This window comes from Lithobates pipiens, unplaced genomic scaffold (assembly GCF_037356315.1).
Source record: "Lithobates pipiens isolate NorthernLeopardFrog02 unplaced genomic scaffold, aLitPip1_a1.2 Scaffold_1, whole genome shotgun sequence".
Classification (NCBI taxonomy): domain Eukaryota; kingdom Metazoa; phylum Chordata; class Amphibia; order Anura; family Ranidae; genus Lithobates; species Lithobates pipiens.
Window position 1 is genome coordinate 228,927,257 of NW_027507685.1, and position 26,372 is coordinate 228,953,628.

General features: G+C 45.4%; 1 protein-coding gene across 4 annotated transcripts in view; it reads left to right on the forward strand.

Annotated features, from left to right (window-relative positions):
• The window catches only part of LOC143984105 (class I histocompatibility antigen, F10 alpha chain-like), a 907,941-nt gene that overhangs the window by 642,646 nt on the left and 238,923 nt on the right, over positions 1-26,372 (forward strand). The window contains exons 5-7 of one of the 4 annotated variants that reach the window (XM_077484425.1): positions 10,558-10,656; positions 12,734-12,763; positions 13,073-13,646. The exons of the other annotated variants lie outside the window; for them this stretch is intronic. Coding sequence (XP_077340551.1) covers positions 10,558-10,656; positions 12,734-12,763; positions 13,073-13,113 — 170 coding nt within the window. The 3' untranslated portion in view covers positions 13,114-13,646. Of the gene's footprint in view, positions 1-10,557; positions 10,657-12,733; positions 12,764-13,072; positions 13,647-26,372 lie in introns of those variants that run through there. 4 annotated transcript variants of the gene reach the window in all.

A 26,372-nucleotide genomic window follows, 5' to 3' on the forward strand; every position in this document is an offset into this window, starting at 1 on the left:
TGGTGCGAATAAAACATTTACAGAAAAAGGATGTTTCAAAAAATAAAGACAATATACAGCCACAAAGAAATAAGGTAGAATTGGGAAGGAAGAATACTTGCAATTAATGTCCAAGAGTTGATCAGAGTTCAATCGATAAGCAAAGGTAATCGGTTCTCAACTTGGCAGATGTTCTTTCTTGGATGGTAAAAAGAAGAACTGACCATTGCCTTGGCCTCTCCTCTTTTCTGTCAAATCAAAGGGGGTGTTGACAGCGACCAGTGACCAATCGTCTGGTCATCTTGTTTAGGGGTTGGTTGCTGGGAGGTGTCTACACTCATGACCCTGTCCCAGGTACACTTTGTTATACATATTCATATCTCTGCCTCTCTATTGTTTATAGACTGCAGATATCCATTTTAGTGATCAGCATGATATTTGCTTCAAAACGAGTCCACACATGACAGGTTTCCCATTTCAGGGTTACCTGGGAGGAGTAAGGGGTCCCAGTGGCTTCCCATATGACCTGACATAGGGGTGTTTGGACTTGAAATGTTAGAAATTATCCGAGGAAACTAAATATATCCATATTATGGCTGTGCTATGATGGCTTTGAAAGTTATAAAAAAATTTGAATTTTCCAAACTTTACTAATCTTTCTTCAGTCTGTAGTTGGAAGTATTTACGACGGGTATCTGTTGTTTCTCTGCCTGGAGAAAGTGACAGTTTTACGACAGGCCGGAATATCTTGCCAGGCAACATGAGCTTTGTGTATTGACCTAGCCTGGTCTGCTTTCTCTGCTGAGATAACCTGTCTTCCCTTTGAAGATTTTAAGAGCTTTTGGCATTCCTAAGACAAGGGAGGGGGGAGTTTAGATTATTCTGTAAGTTTATTCTAAGGTCAGCCAAACTGTCATGGCTGCTTTCCACACAAAATGGCAACTAGTTACAATATATCCTGGCTCAGACGTGATATCGTTACACCTCCCTCCTTAGGTGGTTGCATGGGAGGGAACTACAATTTCCCTCCTGACGCAACCGACTCTTGCAGGCTCGGCTTGTCGTGACAGCCCATCAGCATTGCCATGGGTGCTGCCTTTCTTATGCTGGATGGTGAAATCGTATTGCTGAAGAATTAAGCTCCACCGAAGTAGTTTGCCATTCTCCCCAGCCACACGATTTAGCCAGCTCAGGGGATTGTGATCTGTGATCACAGTGAAGTGCCGTCCATAAAGGTACGTTTGTAACTTCTGGAGAGCCCACACGATCGCAAGACACTCCTTTTCAATCGTGGCGTATGCTACTTCCCTGGGAAGCAGCTTTCGGCTCAGGTAGAGGATGGGATGCTCCTCTCCGGCATCATCCACCTGGCTCAGGACTGCACCCAATCCATAGGCAGAGGCATCAGTCTGCACTAGGAAACGGCGGGTAAAGTCTGGAGCCTGTAGCACAGGGGCGCGGGCCAGCGCCTCCTTCAAGGCCTGAAATGCCTTCTCACATTCGGGTGTCCAAGACACCACCTTGGGCAGTTTCTTTTTGGTTAGGTCAGTCAGAGGTTTAGCCAGGCTACTATAGTTACATACAAACTTCCTATAATAGCCAGCGGTCCCCAAGAAAGACATAACCTGCTTTTTGGTTTGGGGGGTAGGCCATGCCAGGATGGCATCAACCTTCCCTGTCTCGGGTTTCAGGGTGCCTCCTCCCACCCGGTGTCCCAAGTACTGCACATCGGTCATGGCAATCTGACACTTACTGGGTTTGACGGTCAGATTGGCAGCTGTCAGTTGGTCCAGGACCTGTGACAGGTGCACCAGGTGTTCTTCCCAGGTAGGGCTGAACACGGCGATGTCATCCAGGTAGGCTACTGCAAAGGTTTCCAGCCCCTCCAGTAAGTCATTCATGACTCTCTGGAAGGTAGCTGGGGCGTTCTTCATCCCAAACGGCATGACGGTAAATTCGAACAAGCCGAATGGGGTGATAAAAGCCGACTTTTCTCGAGCCTCAGGGGCCAGAGGAATTTGCCAGTACCCCCTGCTCAGATCCATGATTGTGATATAGTGGGCAGCCGCCAGCCTGTCTAACAACTCATCAATCCGGGGCATGGGGTAGGCATCTGCAGTGGTGATGGCATTCAGTTTCCGGTAGTCCACACAGAACCTGGTCGTCTGGTCCTTTTTGGGGACCAAGACTACTGGGGACGCCCAGGCACTGTGGGACTTCTGAATCACCCCCAGCTGTAGCATTTCCTCCACCTCCCTTTTCATGTCAGCCAGCACCTCCAAGGAGACACGATAGGCTGACTGTTTAATGGGAGGATGTGCCCCAGTGTCCACCTGGTGGACAGCGAGATGTGTCCTCCCAGGTTTTCCCGTAAACCTGCTACCATGCACTGCAAGCACTTGCTTCAGTCCAGGTACCTGGTTGGGGGTAAGATTGGAGTTTTCCAGGAGTTCTGAGTCTACCTCCCTGGTGTCAGCTAGCAGGTCTAGAAGTGGATCAGCCTCCTCAGGCTCTGGCCTGCTGCAAACTGGCATGACATAGGCCGTGCGTTCATGATGTGCTTTGATCATGTTCACATGAATGGCCTTCTGCCGTCTACTCCCTTCTCCCAACCTGACCAAGTAGGTGACATCATTCAGACGCTGGGTGATGGTGTACGGGCCTTCCCATGCTGCTTGGAGTTTGTTCTGCCGCAGGGGAAGCAGAACATACACCTTCTGACCAATGTCATAGGTCCGCTCCCTAGCATTACGGTCATACCACTCTTTCTGCCTGGTCTGGGCCTGGGTCATATTTTCCCGCACAATTTCCACCAGCGTCTCCATTTTATCCCTGAATTTTAGGACGTAATCCACAACAGAGACCTCTGGGTCGGCAATCTTGCCCTCCCAGGTCTCACAAATTAGGTCCAGGGGCCCTCTTACCCTCCTTCCATACAGAAGTTCAAATGGCGAAAAGCCTGTGGACTCCTGAGGCACCTCTCTGTAAGCAAACAGCAGATGAGGCAGATACCGTTCCCAGTCCTTGCCCTGGGAGTACACGAAGGTTAGCAACATTTGTTTCAAGGTGCCATTGAAGCGCTCGCACAAGCCGTTTGTTTGTGGGTGATAAGGACTGGCCATGATATGCGTCATCTGTATTTGCTGACAGAGAGCTTGCATCAAGTCAGACACAAACTGAGGGCCTTGATCGCTAATGAGCTCGGCTGGGAATCCCACTCTTGTGAAGATTCCCAGGAGAGCATCAGCGACCTTGTCTGTCCGGAGACAGGAGAGAGCCACCGCCTCTGGATAACGTGTGGCGTAGTCGACAACTGTAAGGATATAACGTTTGCCTGAACTGCTAGGGATGGCCAAAGGCCCAACGATATCCACTGCCACCCTCTTAAAAGGTTCGTCAATCACAGGCAAAGGTTTTAGTGGAGCCCTGTGGACATCCCCTACCTTGCCAACTCGCTGGCAGGTAACACAGGACCGACAGTAGTCAGCTATGTCAGCAAGCATCCTGGGCCAATAAAAGTTATGTACCAACCGCCCTCGGGTCTTAGTGATCCCCAAGTGCCCTGCAAGGGGAATCTCATGGGCCACTTTTAGCAGCGGTCCCCTAAATTGACTGGGTACCACCAGCTGTCTGTCACCAATGTCAGCCTCATTCCCCTCTGCAGGCAAATTTTCTCTATACAGTTTCCCTTTGTCCCAGTAGACCTTTTGCTTGTCATTCTCTGCAGGGGGGCGATCAGCTAGACTTCTGAGCTGGGCTAGTGTTTGGTCTGTCTGCAGTGCTGTTTCAAAGGCAGGACCACAACTCTCAGCCAGAAGTCCTGTGGCAAACGAGGACGGCTGCTGAGGCTCAACAGAGGTGGAGTCCACTGGGTCAGAACAGGGAGAGGGCCCCAAGACCTCCTCTTGCTGTTCTGCGATCAGTGCCTGCACCTCGGCTGCCTTTGCAGCACTGCGAGTGACCACCAAGACTGGCAATGCATCATCATCATCATCATCACATTTAACCTTTATCAGTTCAGCAACATTGGAACATACATCAGGTACCTTCACTAGCAAGGGGGCCCCCTCTCCTGTCTCTGAAGGAGGACCTTGCACGTCAACTACACCCTCCCCCTCCCTCTGTCCATCCACAGGTTGCCCAGATATTACCCCAACATCTGTAAACAGTACCTTGGTAGGTCCAGAGAGTTCCGTGGGAGCATCCAGGGTGCTCTTAGCAGGGGCATAGTAAGAAACAAGGGTACCTAAATCAGAACCCAACAACACAGCAGTGGGGATCTCCTCCGAGACACCCACCTCTCTCATCCCACTTCCGGCACCCCAATCCAGGAAAACATAGGCACGAGGTACATGGGAACAGGTTCCCCCAACTCCAGTCAGGGTAAGGTACTTCTCTGGGATGATGTCTGTTTCTTCTATCACCTCTGGTCTGACCAAAGTGACTTCGGCTCCAGTGTCACGAAAGCCTGTTACAGTTCGTTGGCCTACAATGACTGGCTGCAAGTTGGCATTGGTTCCTGGAGGTTTTCCACCGACGAGCAGAACAGCAGAAGGGTTGCTGGCCGGATGGCCAGGGGTTGTCGTCTTCTTCTGCTCAGGGCACTGTGTCCGGAGATGTCCGCCTTTCCCACAGTTATAGCATTTGCGGTTGTCAGTCACAAAGGCTTTGGCTCCAGGAGCTGCATGTTCCGGCCGCTGAGGAACTTGGTTGGTAGGTGGTGGAGGGGTTGCCATGTGTGATTTCCCTCCTTTCCAGCCATTTGGAGGAGCCTTGCGATGGTCAGATACCCGAGAGTGGATATAGGTATCTGCCAGTTCTGCTGCTGCTTTGGCAGAGGTTGGCTTTCGCTCCAGCACAAACTGTCTGACGTCTGTAGGACAGATGTGCAAAAGTTGATCTTCAATCATAAGATCTTCCAAGGACTCAAAAGAATCGGCTTTCAAGCCTTTAGTCCACTGCCTGAATGTGGTGCGTAAGCGACTTACCACATCCAGGTATGAGTCCCCAGGCCCCTTTTGCAAGGACCTAAAACGCTTCCGGTACACTTCCGGGGTTAGCTGAAACTTTTGTATGATTGCAGCCTTTAGGGCCTCATAATCACCTCCTTGCTCTTCTGACAGTTCTACATAAGCATCCAGGGCCTTGCCTCGTAGCCCTGGCGTCAGGTACCGGGCCCATTGTGCTGGGGGCAGATGGTACTGACGGCAAGTTTTTTCAAACGACAGTAGATACACGTCAATGTCACTGTCCTTTTCCATAACTGGAAATTTGGCTGCCGGGGTCACTGGCAGAGAGTCATCCCTGTGCTCTAGGGATCCGAGGTTCTGAACCTGTCGCTGCTGCTGGAGCCTAGCCATCTCCAGTTCGTGCCGACGATCAGCCTCTCTCTCCGCCTGGCGTTCTTCTCGCTCAGCCCTGCGTTCCGCAGCCTCTCTCTCAGCCGCAGCTTGGCGCTTGAGAAACTGCAGGTACACCACAGGATCCGTCTCCCTGAGGTGTTGTAGTGTTTCCTGCATTTGAGGACAGTCTATTCTGGTTCCAGGCAATCTGATGCTTGCCTGCTCCGGCGATGGCTTGGAGGTAACAATCCGTGGTAGTCCAGTGTCAGTCTCTGCATGCCCATCTGGTGAGGCCGCCTCTGAACCACTGGGCTCTGGAGTAGCGGAAACCCTTTCTGGTCCAGTTTCCCCCAGGTTCTGGTCTGCACGGATATCAAACTCATGTAGGGCATGTATCAAGCCATCACGGTTTTTGCCACCGACATCAATTCCTCTTTCTGTGCACTCAGCAGTCAGATCATTTTTGCTCATCTTTTTATATGCTGATACCCCAGACATGTTGCAAGCAGAAAAGATAGAACAGAAAGCAGAGATAGGAAGAAGGTGTAGAAAGGAGCTGTTGCTGTATATCTCTTTTTAAAAAACGTAAACAAAAAAAAAAAAATGTGCACCAGCTTGTCTCTAAGGACTGTTTCCACAAAGGTTACAATCCTTCAGTGCAGAGCTAATTCCTAACAATACACTGAATGCTCTTAATGCGAAACTATCCCGCTACGCTGCCAGCCAATATGTGACGAACGCTGGTGTCAGATCCCTGCCCTCCTCGCTAACTGGCGACAAAGGACCGGCCAACCCCACACCACGCTGTCACTTACGTAACAATGCCACACTCAGCTGCACCCAACACAAAGATTTTCCAGCTTGCGGGACCACAATCTAGGTGCAGGCAGCCTGAGAGCGATTGTCACTGGGCTAATTACACAATTAACCCTTTAACTGCCACCACCCCCGTTTAACAGACAGAGCCGGGGGGACTCGTAATTTAAGCAACACCAATTATAAGTTTAGAATAAGCGCCTGCAACACACACTGCCACCACAGACAGGTCTGCTCAGTGCCTTACTCTACCACAGTAGCGCCCTTTTAAGAGACAGGTTCGTTTATAGTTTGCATCAAGAGCTTTAAAGACAAGGTTAACACTTTTCAACATAAGGATTTATTATGAAAAGGTCAAGGTTGGTGCGAATAAAACATTTACAGAAAAAGGATGTTTCAAAAAATAAAGACAATATACAGCCACAAAGAAATAAGGTAGAATTGGGAAGGAAGAATACTTGCAATTAATGTCCAAGAGTTGATCAGAGTTCAATCGATAAGCAAAGGTAATCGGTTCTCAACTTGGCAGATGTTCTTTCTTGGATGGTAAAAAGGAGAACTGCCTATTGCCTTGGCCTCTCCTCTTTTCTGTCAAATCAAAGGGGGTGTTGACAGCGACCAGTGACCAATCGTCTGGTCATCTTGTTTAGGGGTTGGTTGCTGGGAGGTGTCTACACTCATGACCCTGTCCCAGGTACACTTTGTTATACATATTCATATCTCTGCCTCTCTATTGTTTATAGACTGCAGATATCCATTTTAGTGATCAGCATGATATTTGCTTCAAAACGAGTCCACACATGACAGGTTTCCCATTTCAGGGTTACCTGGGAGGAGTAAGGGGTCCCAGTGGCTTCCCATATGACCTGACATAGGGGTGTTTGGACTTGAAATGTTAGAAATTATCCGAGGAAACTAAATATATCCATATTATGGCTGTGCTATGATGGCTTTGAAAGTTATAAAAAATGTTGAATTTTCCAAACTTTACTAATCTTTCTTCAGTCTGTAGTTGGAAGTATTTACGACGGGTATCTGTTGTTTCTCTGCCTGGAGAAAGTGACAGTTTTACGACAGGCCGGAATATCTTGCCAGGCAACATGAGCTTTGTGTATTGACCTAGCCTGGTCTGCTTTCTCTGCTGAGATAACCTGTCTTCCCTTTGAAGATTTTAAGAGCTTTTGGCATTCCTAAGACAAGGGAGGGGGGAGTTTAGATTATTCTGTAAGTTTATTCTAAGGTCAGCCAAACTGTCATGGCTGCTTTCCACACAAAATGGCAACTAGTTACAATATATCCTGGCTCAGACGTGATATCATTACAGTCATCTCAGTCTCCTGACTTCAATATCATTGAGCCACTCTGGGGAGATCTCAGACGTGCCGTTCATACAAGACAGCCCAAGAATTTACAGGAACTGGAGGCTTTTTGCCAAGAGGAATGGGCAGCTTTACCATCTGAGAAGATAAAGAGCCTCATCCACAAATACCACAAAAGTCTTCAAGCTGTCATTGATATTAAAGGGGGCAACACACAGTTTACATAAGTATTAATGTAAACTTTTGATCAGGGTCATTTGGATTGTTTCTGTTGTTATGATTTAAAAAGAGTAAACATATTTGATTGATAATAAATGGCTTCAGTCAAACACTAACCATGAAAGAAATGTTTTTGTGTTATCATTCATATTCTTTTAAAAATGACCAAGAAATCATGACTTCTGCCAGGGTATGTAAACTTATGAGTGTGTGTGAATATATATACAGTGGTTCCTCGGAATATGAGCATAATCTGTTCCAGGAGTATGCTCATAATCCAAAGTACTCGCATATCAAAGCGAGTTTTCCCATTGAAGTCAATGGAAATAAAAATAATTTGTTTAATGTTGACTTCAATGAGATGCAATACCACATGTGTGAGTAGGAGCAGTTGGAGGGGCAATAAAAATGCTGCTCAACCGCACCCCGGACTGCATGTAAACAAGATCTTAGGGCCGGCTCACACTATTGTGATGGCATGTAATTCGCAGCGCACTGCTGTTCACATTACATGCAATGTCTGTGTGGTGCAATGGCAGTCATACAGATAGTATGGCTGATATCGCACCGCATTCGGTGCAAACACGCACAGGACCCTTTTTTCTGTTCGGACCAGAATCGGATCGCATGTGTGTTCAGACATATGTAATCCAATTCATGTCTGAACTGTCAGTTCACAGTGCAATATGCGAGCTGAAATGGGGGTGACGTTAACATATAATGACACTCCCCAGAAGTTTGCATATGACAGTGTAAACTGCCGTGCGTGTCGGGTGCGATGTCGGAACCCGCAGTTGATTCGCAGGGTTCTCACAGCGCAATTGTGTGAACCGGCCCTTCCTGTCAGATGATGGACAGTATCTGCACTCAAACAGAACAGACTTTGCAAATAATTTGTCAGCTGATTTCAATTGGCTTGGTAAAGACAAGCCTAGCATAAAATTCCAGGAGTTTCCCACACCCTGGAAGACACAGGTGTTGTGTACAGCCTGCTATTCTAGAGGTTGGCTGTATGCAGCTTTATGCTTGTCAACATGGATGCTTCTGTGCAGGGTTAACAAATTTGCTTGGAATCTAGGAGCCAGCTAAAAAAAGTTAGGAGCCAGGTCGGTGACCTGTCCCTGGCCTGACATGGAGACGAATGAGGGGAAGATGGCGCAGCCCCCCCCACCTGTCTCCAAGTCATTGCCCTTAGCTCTTAGCCCTTGTACACACGGTTGGAGATTCCGACGGAATGTGTCCGATTGGACCGTTTTGTCGGATATTCCGACTGTGTGTTGTCTGTATCAGACTGTTTCCGTCGGAGTATCCGACGGACCAACTTTTCCAACTGCCCGGTAAAATTTTCCGACAAAATGCTCCGATCGGACATACTCCGATCGTGTGTACAGAATTCCAATCGGACAAAGTGTCACGCATGCTCAGATCAAATTCCTACACCAAAGCTATTGGCTACTAGCCTGAATGTAGTCCTGTCGTAACGAAATAACATAATCACATCGGATTTTCTGACAACTTTGTCCGACCGTGTGTATGCAACAGTTTCGGACAAAATCCGACGGATTTGGTTGTCAGAATCTCCGACCGTGTGTACAAGGGCTTAGATGGAAATTTTATTTATTTATTTATTTTTTCAAATGACAATTTTTTTTAAAAATTGCATTTTAGTGTAAATATGAAATCTGAGATCTCTCTGACCCCAGATCTCATATTTAAGAGAACCTGTCATGCTTTTTTCTATTACAAGGGATTTTTACATTCCTTATAATAGGAATAAAAGTGACACAATTTTTTTTTTTTAAAAGAACAGTGAAAAAAATAAAAATAAAAGTAAGAAAATAAAAATAATTTTAAACGCGCCCTGTCCCGCCCGCATATGAAAGCGGTGTTCAAACCACACATGTGAGGTATTGCCGTGATCGGTAGAGCGAGAGCAATAATTCTAGCCCTAGACCTCCTCTGTAACTCAAAACGTGCAACCTGTAGAATTTTTTTAAACGTCGCCTATGGAGATTTTAAAGGGTAAAAGTTTGTCGCCATTCCATGAGCAGGCGCAATTTTGAAGCATGACATGTTGGGTATCAATTTACTCTGCGTAACATTATCTTTCACAATATAAAAAAAAATGTGCTAACTTTACTGTTGTCTTATTTTTTTATTAAATAAAAATGTTTTCCCCAAAAAAGTGCGCTTGTAAGTCCGCTGCGCAAATACGGTGTGACAGACAGTATTGCAACGATCACCATTTTATTCTCTAGGGTGTTAGAATAAAAAATATATATAATTTTTAGGGGTTCTAAATAAAGGGAAGGCGATAGGCAGGCAATAAAAAACAGGCAGGGGAAGCTCCATTAGCATTGCTGGTTGTCATACCAACGGCCACCACAAGAGGGCGCCAGATTCCAGAAGGAAGCATAGGACCGCAGAAGGCCTCAAAGCCGCAGCCTCAATTACCGGCCACCGGCGGAACGGCCCGACGAGATCACGCCGGGGGGTCCACGGAGACAGGATACCCTCAGCTGTGCTGCGCCAGGTCGCTAATTCTAGTCGCAACTGCGACCTGGCTCCCAGGTTTTGTCAAGCCCTGCTTTTGTGCATCAGCATTTACCCACAGATGTGTGTACAATGTATACAGGTACACAGAGGTTCAGCGTACGGTAATTATGTCATACGGGCATGAAGGGTACACAGTGATGCACAGAAGCATCAAAATGTATAAGAATATTATGTGGGAAAACACCCAGAATTTTACACTGGGCATATCTACGGTTTCTTCCCATCTGTGTACATGAGGTCTGATTATTACATGTCTTCTATTATAAAGTATCTTCACCTGAACTTCTCACTCACTATTCCCACCATCTCATGGATCTCTCTTTCAGAACCTGATAATGGCCTCCCACTTCCTATGATTATTGGCATTGCCTGTGCTGTTGTCATCATTGCAGTCGCTCTTGGTGTTGGAATCTTTTTCTACAAGAGTAAGTGATTACATTTAATTTTTTTTTATCACGTTACTTTCTTTCACAGTATAAATGGATGAAGCTCAAAATAATTTGATTGCTTAAAGTGACAATTATGGAAGCCGCCATTGCTATCCCCCTGAGCTTAAAGTCTGGGTCCAGTACTCACCCCCTCCACTCCACTGTCTCTCACAGTACCTCTTCTCTGCCACAAGATGTCCTCAGTGTGAAGGACCAAACTGGGACAGAGGCTTCTGAGAGGACTAGGGGCAAGCCTCCTATCCACTGACTATGGGCCTGGGATTTTAAAGGAACATCATTCCTTAGGAGCTGTGTGCATTTGGGACACATGGAGTGGTCTTGCTTCGGATTCAAATCCATGTCTCCCCAAAACAGACTGGGAACTGGAGGACCCACAGACATATTTTTATTTTTTTTTCCAAAAAAAGTTTTATTGAAAAAGGTATGAATAGTTACAAAATGATGAACAGAAATAAAGTACATCAGGTACTCAACAAGTCATTCAAAAGTGACAGTTTTATGAGGTGTATAAATACCCTATAATGGTACAATACTTTGAAACAGCTTGACTAGCTTTAGATTCTTAAAAGGCTCTACAGGAACATAGACCCCAAGGAGGAGAATAGTAGATTAACCCAATATCAAGGATAATAGATGTTCACATTCTCGAGTATTTTTCTAACAAAAGGACACCAATAAACATGTTACTAGACAGGGGTGATTGATTTAGGTACATGCCCTAAGAAAATGGTAAAAGGTAATATATAAATGCCAGGACTTAGGAACCCACAGTCATATTTTTTGCATCTCTATGTCCAAACCAGGAATGGCTGCTTCAGACTGTGAGACTAGGAGCAGATGGTAATCTAATCAGCTCAAGCAATCTGATACCAGGGGCTCTAGTCTGTTTATTAAGGTGTTGTGTGTTTATTAGGCGTGTCTCTCTCATTGTGCGCCTCCTAGGTGTGCATTCCCATTGTTAATTGAGTCTCCTATTGTTTCTGTCTGTTGGCTAATTTGGCTGACTTTTGGAGGTTCCTATGTGATGGGATTAGCCTTGCGTCAGCTCTGCCTTGTTATCTAAACCATTGTGTGATGTTTTAGGTAAATATTTGGTTTTTATTGTTCATGTGGTGACTGACCATAAAAACCTGTATGTCTATTCAATAAACAGTCATTCCTTTGGTTTTATCTCCACATCTTGTCTGTGTCCGGTGATTGGGGTAAAGGGCTGGTATTATTTCTCGGTCTGCTGGAACAGTTTGGAGGGCAGGAAGCATTGTTTGGCAGAAGCACCAAAGCGAGGGGCCAAGCAGTTCCATCCCACTCAGTATTCCAGGTGAAATCACATTTATTCAACCCGGGAGACTGAGGACATACTGCGAATGCAGAGGGTCATGGGACGGCTTTTGAGGGGCATCATTATGACACCCTGTACTCAGTACATTGGGTAGGGAGAGGCACTGATGTCTTTAATAGCAGCGCTGCTATCTGTATCATCAAGAGCCACCGACTAGCAGAAAAATATTTGAAGAGAAAGAGGACCCTGCACATCATGTGACCAATCTGGGGACCCATGCAAAGCAAAAAACAAAAAGTATAAAATAGAGGGGGGGGGTGGGGTCATCCAGGGGGTGTTGGGGGGAGTCACAGACCTGGAACGAGCATGCTGTAAATGAATGCCAGAAAAAAGTGTCCAATTCCATAACTAACTGTATCTATTCTGTGTCACCAACTCAGACAGCACTGAAGCCAAACATGAGCAAGACAGCCAGGGAATGAGCATTCTCAAAGGGAGATTGCAGCAATGGCAGCCTCCAGTATTCTCTCATTTTATCTATTTTATCAGCATCCATAGTGTCATTTATAGAAAGTAGGGATCCGTACTTCAACGTTTTTTTTTTTATTGCTATTTATAATGATATTAGTCTGTTTTGGGTCTTTTCTGATGGTTATACCCCATCTGTGGATGTTTCTAGCTTCAAAATTCTGAGTTTGGATATTGGCTGACAGATTGTGATGAGCTTTTATTTACTACTTTCCTGTTTCTAACACATTAATTTATATATTTCAGAGAGGGGAAGAGGCTACACGACCACCAGTAGTAAGTATCCCATCATGTCCTGTTCTCTGTGTTGTAGTGTACAGTGTGTAGAATATGTGGGGAGGTGAGACGTCTTGCAGATAATCTTATTCTATGATACAAGTAACTTTATTATCATTACCTACATTATATGATGCAAATGGAAATAACTGAGGAGATCCCCAATAGTGTCTCTCTGTACAGACTTTTCTCTGTAATATAAAGCGTGTCAGAAGGATGTTCTCTCTCTGTACTTTATATAGTATTATATGATAATCATCATTTACCATGATCTCCATACAGACTAAACTTCTCCACTTTCTTTTACAGCTTCAGATGCCAATTCTGACTCCTCCAACCCGAGAGCCTGAATGTACAGGATGGAGGACATCACAGGAAGAGGAGGGGAGGCTTTTCTTTCCATTCGGATTCAGCCTATTGCACTTGCTTCTGTCTACATTCATTAATATATCTAATGCCATGTAATTTAACGCGGAGGTCCACCCTAAAGTGGACCTTCCGTTCATTGTAATCCTCCCCCCCTCCGGTGCCACAATTGGCACCTTTCAGGGGGGAGGGGGGTGCAGGTACCTGTACAGTACAGGTATCTGCACCCACTTCCGGGATAGCTCTCTGCGGAAAGGGGCGTAGATTACGCCCCTTTCCGAAAGTCCCCCGCTGCCTGCTGGGAAACACACAGATCCCAGAGGCAGCGGGTCCATCCTTATTGCGCAGCGTGACTCGTGCATGCGCAGTAGGGAACCGGGAAATGAAGCCGAAAGGCTCCACTTCCTGATTCCCATACCCAAGATGGTGGCGGCAGCACCCGAGAGACGATCGAGAGATCGGCTTCGGGTGCCGACATCGCGGGCGCGCTGGACAGGTAAGTGTCGCTATTTTAAAAGTCAGCAGCTGCAGTATTTGTAGCTGCTGGCTTTTAAAAAAAAAAAAAACGCGGAGTCCCGGAGGACTCCCTCTTTAAAGAGAACCTGTCATGTATTCTTTTTTTTCAAATATAAATTTTTATTATTTTTCAAACAATGCCCAACATGGGCATAAACATATAATACAACATAGAAGTGGGATACAAAAGAAAAGGGGAGGGAGGGAAAAAAAGGGAACCAACATCAAACCTATTACCGAGTTCACAGAAGGGACAGGGTCATAAAAAAAAAAAAAAAAAAAAAAAAAAAAAACCCCCATTGTGCATGGCTCCTCCATAGCATCTGAAATACCGAAACGTAATTGGGAGCCTTAATCCCTTCAGTTCCCCCATCTCCAGCTCTCATCAGAACCTCGATACCCCGGTAGAGACCCAATACCAAGGCAGAGATCATTAAAAATAGGGGAAGGGGTCCTGACATGGAAGACTAAGAGAGGGAGGAGAGGGGGGTGGGGTGAGGGGGGGGAAAGGAGAGAGATGGGGAGGAAGAGGGGGAGGGAAAAAGAGGGAGGGGAGAGGTGGAGGGGGGGGGAGGGGAGGGGGGGGGATTTCTGGTTGATTCAGGACTGCCCTACCCCCCCATGCAGTATCTATCGCCAAACATATTACAAAGTTCTCAAAAGTACCCCTTCGGGCGAGAGAATAAATTGGTGCCAGGGTGCCCATGTTTTCCTAAATCTTTCCTGCTGTTGCCTCCCCGTAAGTACCAGGTCCTCCAGTCTACTAATTTCCTCCACCTTACGAACCCAGGACGCCACCGATGGAGGGGCCTCGCTTTTCCAATGGAGCGGTATACATGCTCTTGCGGCATTCACCAATGGACATAAAATGGATTTTTTGTACTTTTTAATGGACATGGCATTCATGTGCAGGAGGAAAAAGGCCGGGTCATTAGGGACATTATACTCCGTAAATTTTTGAGTAACGGTCCTCACAGTGGACCAAAAATAAGACAACTTCGAGCATGCCCAAAATACATGCAACAAAGTGCCCTGTTCCAGTCCGCATCTCCAACAAAGCGCAGAGGTGGTCGGATAGAAAGAGTGTAAAACCTGTGGAGTTAAGTACCATCTCGTCAAAATTTTATAGTTCGTTTCCTGTGTAGTAGTACAGATGGTAGATTTCAGGGCCAATGCTACAATGTTGTGAATCTGGGTCGGAGTAAACGTACAGTTCAAGTCCCTCTCCCATTTTGTCATAAAGGTCAGATGGGCATTATCCCCGGGTGTGATAAGGAGATTATACATTGTGGACAACGTTCTTGGAAGCACCCCGTTACCAGAGCAACATTCCTCAAAGGCGGTCAACGGTCCATCAAATCGGAGGGGGAATGAAAGAGTTCGAAGAAAATGTCTAAGTTGGACAGCAGTCCAGAAAGCTAATTTATAAGGTCCCGATGTATTACAGAGCACCTCTATGGACGGCCAATCCCCATCTATCCGGAAACATCGTGCTTGTGTGCGCCCACTACTGGTCATAACCTGTAGAAGATGGGGGTCCATCCCGGGGGAGAATTGTGGGTTCCCCATGATAGGAAATAGCGGGGAGTTAGGCGTGGAAAGCAACCCCTTTGAGCAAGTCTGTGACCCCACCCGTAGAGTCGTCCCTATCAAGGGATGCCTCTTCATGTAGGCTGGGAGGTGTCTATAACACCAGATGGCCCCTGTTAATGGCACCCGGACCAGGGCCTGCTCCAACCGGATCCAAAGCTTCAGATCCCGGTGCCTGCACCAGTCTACAATTCTACCGAGGTGTACCGCCTGATAATATTTCTTTATATCAGGAACGGCAAGGCCGCCGAAGGGTTTGGGCATGGAGAGTAAGTTCCGGGCCAATCTCTGCTTCTTATATGCCCAGATAAAACCAGTAAATAAACCGTGAACCTGTCGGAAATATGATGTGGGTACCGAAATAGGGAGTGCCTGCAGCAAATATAAAAATTTGGGCAGGATGCACATCTTAAGCAGGTTGCACCTGCCAAACCATGAATGAAGGCCTTTGTTCCAGGATTCCAGAAGAGTCCTGGTTCTGATCAGTAAGGGAGGGAAATTAAGTTTAAAGACGTGGTTTAGATTTGCCGGGACAAAAGTCCCCAAATACAACAGTGCCGTGGGCGACCATTTAAAATTAAAGCTGGACCGAAGCCCCTGTATGGTCGCTTGCGACAGTGCCACTCCCATGGCTTCTGATTTAGTGTAGTTAATCTTTAGATTGGAGACTTGTCCGTATTCCTCGAATTCCCGGAGGAGATTCGGGAGGGATATCGCTGGATTGGAGAGAGAGAAAAGCAAGTCATCCGCATATGCAGAGACCTTGAAGTGAGCATCACCCACCACTATGCCTTGGATATCGGGGTTATTCCTAATTCTACATAAAAAAGGCTCCAAGGAAAGGGCAAAAAGAAGCGGCGACAGCGGGCAGCCCTGCCTGGTTCCATTTTTAATCAGCAGGGGTTCCGATAATATCCCGTTCACCTTAATTTGTGCCGTCGGAGTAGCATATAATTGGGCTATCCACCTAAGCATTTTCTCACCTAAGCCTATGTGGTGGAGGACAGTGGACATATACTCCCAGTTAACCCTGTCGAAGGCTTTTTCGGCGTCTGTATTAAGGAAAATAGAAGGAATAGGACCCTGGTTCGCAACGTGGATCAGGTTCAATACCTTGATTGTACTGTCTCTGGCTTCCCTCGTAGGAATAAAGCCCACCTGATCCTGATGGACTAGGGACTGCACATGTCTGGCCAATCGTGTTGCTATTATCTTGGTAAATAATTTAAGATCCGTATTTAACAATGAGATGGGTCTGTAGCTACTACAGGCCAAGGGGTCTTTGCCTTCTTTAGGGATGACCGTAATATGAGCCCGAGTAGTATCAGGAACAAAGGTGGCCGTGTTCCCTATGTCATTAAAAAAGGTCACCATACGAGGGCTAAGGATGGGAAATAACGTCTTATAATACGGGAGGGTGAAACCATCCGGTCCAGGCGCCCTCCCAGGTTTAGCCGTGTTAAGCACCGACTCCAACTCCTCAGGAGTTATCGGGGCCTCTAACTCAGCTACACTGTCAGATGATAGTTTGGGAGTCTGGCTAGAACTCACATACGCCTCCATCAGAGGTCGTCCTCCCGGGAGAGGTGGTAGATTGTAAAGGGTATTGTAGAAGTTTTTGAATGCAGCCGCTATCTGGTGCGGGAGGCCGACATCTACATTCGCTTCCGACCTGATTCGAGGGACATAGGTCTGTGTCTTGATGTCTCGAACCGCCTGCGCCAGACCGCGCCCGCACTTATTACCCGATTCATAAGCCATAAGTCTGCATTTTTGTAACGCCGCCTTGGCTTTGTAGCCAAGGAGGTCATTGACCTGGCTTCGAATAGAGGAGAGTTCAGCCTCCACGGATGGATCCAGGGAGACCTTGTGTTTTGACTCCAGAACCTGGAGTTCGGCCAGAAGTGAGTCCAGCTGTTTCCCAGTCTCTTTTTTGATGCGCGAACCGTGTTTAATCAGGACACCCCGAATAACCGTTTTGTGTGCTTCCCACACCACCCCCGGGGAGGAGTCAGCCGTCGTGTTCGTCTGGAAATAAAGAGTAAGCTCCCTAGTCACCTCTTCCAGTATTTCAGGTCGCTGTAGTAAGCTGTCATTAAGACGCCAAAAACGTGTCCGTCTGGAAGAAGTGGCAGACAGCTTGTATGTCAGCATAATGGGGGCATGATCCGACCATGTCTTTTGACCTATAGAGGAGGCCCTGACCGCATGTAATTGGCTATGTGGTATAAAAAAATAATCAATTCTTGTGTAGATTTTGTGAGGCGGAGAGTAGAAGGTATAGTCCCTGTCACCCGGATGCTGTAAACGCCATATATCGACTAATTGTGACGCATGGAGACATGCGATGATACGCTTACGGGCACTAATAGATATAGAGGACGAGCCCGTCGAGGTATCCACGTGGGGGGCCAAGGGTACATTCCAGTCTCCACCCAGGATCAATTGACCCACCTGAAAGGCAATCAGCTTGGTCAAAAGACGCCGCACAAACACGTCCTGGCCCTCGTTAGGGGCGTAGACATTCGCTAGTGTCACCCGTACACCTCCCACCAGTCCTTTAAGAAAGACATAACGTCCTTCCAGGTCTATCTCGGAATCCGTGAGAGTCCAAGGTACATTACAGGAGATAAGAATAGAGGCACCCCGAGATTTAGTTTTATTAGTGGAGTGGTACATCGAAGGAAAGAATCTATTCTTGAGGACCGGTAATCGATCCTCTTTAAAGTGAGTTTCCTGGATATAAGCTATATCAATTTTCGCCCTTTTTAGGTCATGCATTAACATACGCCGTTTCTCCGGGGTGTTAAGCCCTTTCGCGTTTAAGGAGTAAAATGACAGGCTGTCCATCCTCAACCAGAAGGGAAAAGAGACCGGGAAGGAGAAGAAGGGAGATGGGGAGGAGGGAAAGGAGTGAAGAGAAGGGGGGGGGGGTCATGTATGTATGTATGCATGTATTCTAATCCACTTGTGTATATAAAAGAATAAATTTGAATGTAAAACCAGGGTGGTACACCGAATGTATGAAGATTGAGAGAAGTATTTTCCCCATATTAATCAAATCATCATGGCTGACAATGTCACCCCTATAAAGGTCTGAGGTATAATAAATATTCATATACAGATTTAACTGATTGGATTAATGATGGGAAGCATATATTGGACCTCTGTATACTCATGAGGATAGAGTCATCAGAGATACAATTTCTGACCTGTTTTATGGGCATAGACTCCTTTCTATGTTTATGATCTTGACTTGAGTACATCATGAATCAGTGACCTGGAACAGACATGCTGTCACAATTCCCTTCTGTGTGCTTGTGTCAGGTCAAGGAATGTGTGTGTGTGTGTGTGTGTGTGTATTGGATTCAAGAACCACTGTGATAGTAATTGAAGGATCAGGATGACAGCCCCAGAACTTGCACTCTGGAAAAAAAAAATCCAATCTGGCATCTCTCATATCTCCATCTTCACAGGTTCTGTTTGTTGCCAGCCATGTATAGTGAGCCGCCTTTTCCTTTATTATTGGGAGAAATTTTCTCTGTACATTTGTCAGAAGAACATTGATATCCTGATACACGGCTAATGAGGCCATAAGCACAATGTACCATATTCTATGACAGGTTTTCTGTAGGAATAGGATTTATACAGCAATTATCATATTATACAACATATTTCAGATTTTTTTTTTTTTTTTTTAGCTTTGTTTTTTTAAATAACTTTTATATCTTTACATATTTGCAATAAGGTGAAGGTTTTTAATTTTGTTGGTTTTATTTTATTTGTAATTTTGTAATTGATAATTTGATTTGTAAAAAAATAAATAAATACATTATACCATACCTACGTTTAGCATCTCATATCATCATGGACACCACCATCATATTCTGGAAATAACTGCTGGGCTTCTTCAGATGGATGATGACCCCATTGTGCCAGATAGACACGGCTCTCCCACTGCCCTTTCCATGTATGTCAGAATGTTTCCAACAGGCTTCTCTTATGTTTACTATGAATGGTGTTGTCATCTGCAAACCGCTAAGGTCCGATCAACATTGGCATTTCCTTTCCATTCATTCAGAGGAGTTCTTTGCCATACAGACCAATATCCATAATGGACTGAACTCCTCGGTGTGTATATAGAAGTGCTCCAGCCATCATAGAGCTGAAGAAGCTTGTCAAAAAATACTGAGCCCTGAGCTGTGTTTGCCTTAGGGCCTGTGTCATTGGGCTTTGGACTTGTGTCGATTGCATTAGTGTGAGACACGTATGAGATCATTCAGAATTTACTGACAGGTACGTTCGATCTGCAGTTGACCTCCTGATCTGCTTCAGGCAGGTTTTGCATAACAATAGACTGTGTATGATGAAGAGAACAAAAGCAATCTATAGAACCCCGAACGCTGTTCATCTCCTGTCTGAAAATGCCTATACAGTAGACATGAGCACTGCTGAAAAATGTTTGTTTTCGATTCATTCTTTTTTTGTTTTTTCTGGGTCATTTGTTAAGATCGAAAATCGTTATTTTGAAAAAAAACGGAATTGCAAAAATTCGAGAATACGAACGAAAATTAAAAATTTCTGCAGTAATAACTATTAAATAATAGGTATTGGAATTTCCTATCAAATTTGTCTGTTAGTGAAAGTGATGAATATGAATTTATCTGAAGTTACGAATCGTCTGAAATAACGAATGCCGTATCTAAACAAATGGAACGTAACAAATTAATAATAGTAATTCATAACTTTGGATAAATTAGTGTTTGTTACGTTCACTAACAGCCAATTTGAAAGTAAATTCCAATACCTATAATTTAGTAGTTAGTATTAGTTATTTCAGATTTTCAAATTTATGTTTTTGGATTTAAGTTCTTATTTTCGAATTTAATGGATTTTCGTTAATTTAAATATTTCCGAATTAACAAATGTGTCAAATTTCGCCAAAAAACACATTCGGAATGAAACGAATTGCACATTCTACTTTACAGTCCACAACCCACATTATGGACCCGCTGATGTTACAATATCAAAGCAGGTATATTATAAATGAGTGACCTCAGACTATTGTAGAGGAATATAAGAAGAGACCGCTGATGACTGGATTCTGGATGGAAACTATCAGTATGTTTTTTATTTCGATAGAATGGATATAAGGGAAGTAGAGTTTGAGATTATGATGGTGCCCAAATACACTTAGAATACAATTTTACTTAAAAAAAAAAAAACACTTTTTATTACATAGAAAATCTGACAAAACGATCATAGGTGCATACAAAAAAACAGAGTAGATAATTTATTTTAATGTTGCTAAGAAAAGGTATTGATAAGTACATATATTCCACATACAAGCCATAAATACAAACAGATTGTTTAGTACAACGCATGCACTGCAGTGTTTTGTGGTGACATTTGTTTTGAACGCTCTGCACAGTAGAGGACAAAGCACTGCAGCACATTACAATGGACATGGGGTGTGTTGCAAATTTTTTCTTAAAAAAAACTGAATGTCCAATTTTTGAGTCAAACTGCACTACCAGTACTTTCAAAATAAATGGGCTGTCTTAAGGCAGTGGACTGTAATGCACTGTAATATGTTGCGTGAACATAATCTGTAATGTGAATAGTCCCTAAATGTTTTTTCTCAGAAATTCCATTGGCTCTGTCTGGCTTCCCAGCTGCAGGAGGCTTATTAAGCATTATCTCCATGTTCCTGATATTATAAAATAAAAACAAAGAATGATATCCCTATAAACTTCACATCAGTTGGGGGTGCAGAAAAGTTGATCCCAAACCTCCTGAGACGCATCTGAGGTTGTTGGGTGATTTCAGTGGACTGGAATGGTGATGTATCCGATTATGGGGGTCTTATTCCCCAGTTATATATTGAATAAATGATCTAGCACTTAAAAGAAACATCGATGTCCCAATCACCAGACAGAGACCTGAAATGATCAGATACAGATATGAGGCAGGTGAGAGAATGAATGGCATGTTGGTAATAAGACTGTACTTACTCTATGGACATTAAGTCAATAAATAATAGAATTTTGGTATGTAAATAAAATTTAAATTATCAATAAAATTGGCTTGCCCCTCTGAGGTGACTCTGTTTACTTTTTTCAATTTGTCTTGAGTTCTAAAATAGTTAAAATATCTCTGCTAACTATTTTTAAAATCTGAGTCTATGTTTCTTATATGTATATAAACCCTAACAATGAAATTAATTTTTTTTCCCTTTTCGGTATTGAAAGTGTTTTGTAACATCTGTTGTATAATAGTCGGGAGCAACATTGTTGGGTGATGGGAAGGGACAGTGCTGTGAGGGCGTGTTTTATGGAGGATAGGGATGGGACTGTGAAGGGTAGGTTATGGCAGATGTGGGGCAGTAAAGTAGTAGGAGGGGCAGGGGAGGAGCGGTGCACAGTCCCTGGCAGGTAGTATCCCCTGTGCAGCTCTCTCCTCCCTTCCACTGGGTGGGGGTCTAGATAGGGCTGTCCAGGAAGACTCCCTGCCCATCTTCCGGTTCCCCCCTGGACAGGCTCCGAGTTGGGTTTGGGCAGCCCGAATGCCCGCTACCCCCTGGACAGCCATGTAGTCACCTATCAGGGGCCACCAATGCTGCCTTTTATCACTGCACATTAGAAGAAAAAAATTACTTATTTGCTAAATTTTAAATCAAATTAAAGGGGTTGTAAACCATTTTTTTTTTCACCGTAATGCATCCTATGCATTAAGGTGAAAAAACATTTGACCGTTATAGGCCCCCAGCCCCCCTGGTTTACTTACCTGAGCCCTCGAAAGACCCGCGGTGAGAACGTGCTAGCTTCTTGGCCCGATCTTCTCGCCTCTTCATTAGATAGATTGATAGCAGTGCAGCCTTTGGCTCGCACTGCTGTTAATCAAATCCAAATTGCATAGCCGCTGGGGGGGGGCAGGACCGAGTCATATACTTGGCATCTATGGATGACAAGTGTATGACATGGGAGCGCGCCTGCAAGCTAACCCTCTTGGAAAAGAGCTTCCCAAAGGGGATTAGCTTTGGCGGGGAGGAGCTGAGACAGCCACTGTGGGACCCCAGAACAGCAGGATCGGGGCCACTCTGTGCAAAACAAACTGCACAGTGGAAGTATAACATGTTTGTTAATTATTTTTATTTTTTTTAAACAAACCAAACCAAACCTATACAACCACTTTAAGAAAAAAAATCTTTTTTTCTTCATGTATTTAGAGAAAAATAAACACCCTAGTGGTGATTAAATACCATCAGAAAAAAAAGCTCTGTCTGTCTCAAAAAAATGATATGCAGGTACAGTGTTACATGACCACACAATTGTCATTCAAAGTGTGAGTGTTGAAAGCTGAAAATTGGCATGAGCAGGAAGGGGGTGAAAGTAACTAGTAGGCAAACATTAAAAACAAAAAACAGTCTCTTAACTTAAAGCAAATTTTTCAAGCCCTGAGTTATAGACACAAGGTAACCAGATGGCCAAAGAAACTTGCCTCCTGGTCCTCAGCTGTGAGGCCTTAGCCCTGGCTCACACTACCACAACTGCGACACAGAAAGTGGCATGACAAGTCAAAACACATTAATTTCAATGGGTGCCATCTTAATTGCTGCAACCCAAGTCAGCAAAAAAAAAAAAAGTTTCTGCACTACTTTTGGCAACTTGAGTGCCTTAGACCCAGGGCTGGCGCCAGCATAAGGCAGCCAAGGCGGGTGCCAGGAGGGGCAAAGTCATGGGTTCCTCCAATATGTACACAGCCTAGCTCATCCGCACACTGACAGGAGGCGGCGCAGCACAGTCCCGGCCGGGCACTGTTGGCTTCCCCCGCTCTGCTCACATCTCCTTACTACAGGCCTGGCCCTGCCTACAACTGCACTCCTCTGCCAGCTGAGCTGCAGCACGAGACTAGAACACTGACACTTGAAGACACCGCCCCCCTCCTCTGCCCTCAAGCTGAAGGAAGGATCGCTGGATCACAAAGAAAAAACATTCCTCCCACCTTGCTGGGTTCGGTAGCAACGCCTCCATTTCAGCAGCACATTGAACATGGGAGAAAAGGGGGAGCCTGGAGCCAAGTGAGACCTGGAGGAGGGACCAAGCAGAAAGCACAGGAGGAGGAGCGCGATTGGCAGTGATGGTACAGCCCAGATGAAGATTTCTCTCTCATCTCTGTGGAAGGTGAGGCAAGCAAGCTGTGTATATTATTGTACCAGCCCTGCCATTGTGCCATGCATGCAATCTCTGACCATCCCTAGTGCCATTTCTGAGCATCATGGTGCAATCTCTGACCGTCCCTTGTGCCATGCATGCAATCTCTGACCATTTACATTAAATGTAAACAAAGCATATTTGTGTGCTTGTCTCAATCCAGAGCAGTAAATGTAATTTCTGTCTGCTGCCTCTCTTCTCTGCTATCAGTATGAATCGCTTTTCACCAGTTTACTTGACACCAAGAGCACATTGGTTACGGGTTGTGCACAGCCTGTGATTGACAACCTCAACTCTGTACCTGTGTAAAGGAGGGGTTGCCCCTTCCTTCCAATCAGCTCTCAAAGCTCTCTTCCCTGTAACTTCAGCTCTCCGCCCCCTGTTTTTTAGAGCTGAGAGATCCTGTGTAAATTCTGCACTTTGATTGGCTGCACAGGACAAATGGCTTTAGGTAAACGGGTATAATTTACGTAGGATGGTTTGTTTCATCTCTGTGTATCACCTGAGGCCAGTCACTTCATTGGGTATATGTCAGGGTTTAAAACCACTTTAACCGGTTCCCGACGTCAAAAGAATGGCATGACTGCGCAAATGGGCGTACCTGTACGTCCCTTTGAATTTGCCGCCGTGCCATTATGTGCATGCCTGCCACGAACTACGTGAGTAGGATCGCGGGTCTGTGGGGATACCTGCGATTCTCTCACAGAGAGGAAGAACGTGGAAATTCTAATGTAGACAAGCATTTCCCGTTCTGCCTAGTGACCCTGTCACCATCACCGCTCCCTGTAATCGGAAGTGGTGATCAGTGATGTGTCACATGTAGCCCCCCACAGTTAGAATCACTCCCTAGGACACACTTAACCCCTACAGCGCCACCTAGTGTTAACCCCTTCACTGCCAGTCACATTTACACAGTAATCAATGCAGTTTTAATCACACTGATCGCTGTATAAATGTGAATGGTCCCACAAATGTGGCAATGAATGCAATCTTTAACCGTCCCTTGTGCCATGCGTACAATCTCTGACTGTCCTGTGTGCCATGCGTACAATCTCTGACCATCCATGTGCCATGATGTATGCAATCTGACCGTCCTGTGTGCCTTGCGTGCAATCTCTGACCGTTCCATGCATGTTCCATCTCTGACTGCCCTGTGTGCCATCTCTGACCATCCTGTGTCTCATGCGAGCAATCTCTGACCGTCCCGTGTGCCATGCGAGCAATCTCTGACCATCCCGTGTGCCATGCGTGCAATTTCTGACCATCCCGTGTGGCATGCATGCAACCTCTGACCATTCCGTGTGCAATGGGTGCAAACTCTGACCGTCCCATGTGCCATGCATGCAATTTCTGACCATCTGTGTGCCATGATGTATGCAATATCTGACCATCCTGTGTGCCATGCGTGCAATCTGACCATCTGTGTGCCATGATGTATGCAATCTCTGACCATCCTGTGTGCCCTCTCTGACCATCCTGTGTGCCATGCGTGCAATCTGACCATCTGTGTGCCATGATGTATGCAATCTCTGACCATCCCGTGTGCAATCTCTGACCATCCTGTATGCAATCTCTGACCATCCCGTGTGCCATGCATGCAATCTCTGACCATCCCGTGATGCAGGCATCATTCAGATATAATTTTTTTCAGCTGGCGATTCCCTTCTTCATAAGAACAATCATAGTGGCTGTTCTGCCGCTTGATCGTTCTTACAGGCAGCGGGAGGGGACTCCGCCCTCCAGTGCTTCTACTGGCTCGCCCCTGTGATCAGCGAGCCAGAGAAGGAATACGCCAGAAGATAGTCATAGAGAAATCCGAGGGACAGATGGTCCCCGGCAGTCTCTATGCCTCTCGGAGGAACTCGGCAGGAAAGCCTGAGATTTTTTTTTTTGGATCTCAGACTTTCCAGCCTGGAGGAGAGATCTCTCCATAAAGAGGACCTGTCACGCACTATTCCTATTACAAGGGATGTTTACGATTTTAGGACCCCTTTCACAATGAACTGCTCCTGGCGTTAGCGGCGCTTTACCATCATTTTAGCGGCCAAAGAGAGGGTTAAATGCACCCCTGTAGCGGTGCTGCTGAAGTGCTTTGCAGGCGCTTTGACAGCGGTGTCCATTCATTTCAATGGGCAGGAGTGGTGTATAGACCGCTCCTCCACCGCCTCAAAGATGCTGCTTGCAGGACTTCTTTTAACATCCTGCCAGCGCAGCGCCGCAGTGTGAAAGCACTTAGGCTTTCACACTGGGACTGCAGAGGAGGAATTTTTCAGACAATTTACAGGCGCTATTTTTAGCCCAAAAGCACCTGAAAAAATCCCGGTGTGAAAGGGGTCTAAAGGGAAAGTATAAAAAAAAATGAAGTGCCCCCATCCCTGCATGCTCGTGTGCAGAAGCAAACGCATATGTAAGTCGCATCCACATATGTAAACAATGTTCAAACCACACATGTGAGGTCCTGCCAACGTTAGAGTGAGAGTAATAATTCTATCCCAAACCCTCCTCTGTAACTCTAAATGGGGGTAATCTGTAAAAAAATTTAAAGGGCTGCCTATGGAGATTTTTATGTAGTGAAGTTGGGCGCCGTTCCACGAATGTGCGCAATTTTAAAAGGTGATGTGAGGTATCTATTTACTCGGTGTAACATCATCTGTCACATTATACAAAAAAAAAAATGGGCTAACTTTATTGTTTTGATTTTTTTTTTCCCCAAAAAAATCACGTTTGAAAAATTGCGGCGCAAATACCTTGCGATATACAATGCCTGTTACAATGCCCGGCATTTTTTTCCCTAGGGTCTCTGCTAAAATATATATCTTATATATAATATATTTGGGGTTTCTGAGTAATTTCCTGGCAAAAAAATGATGATTTTTACATGTAGGAGAGGAGTGCTGGAATTTGTGTGGTATAGAAGTGGGTAA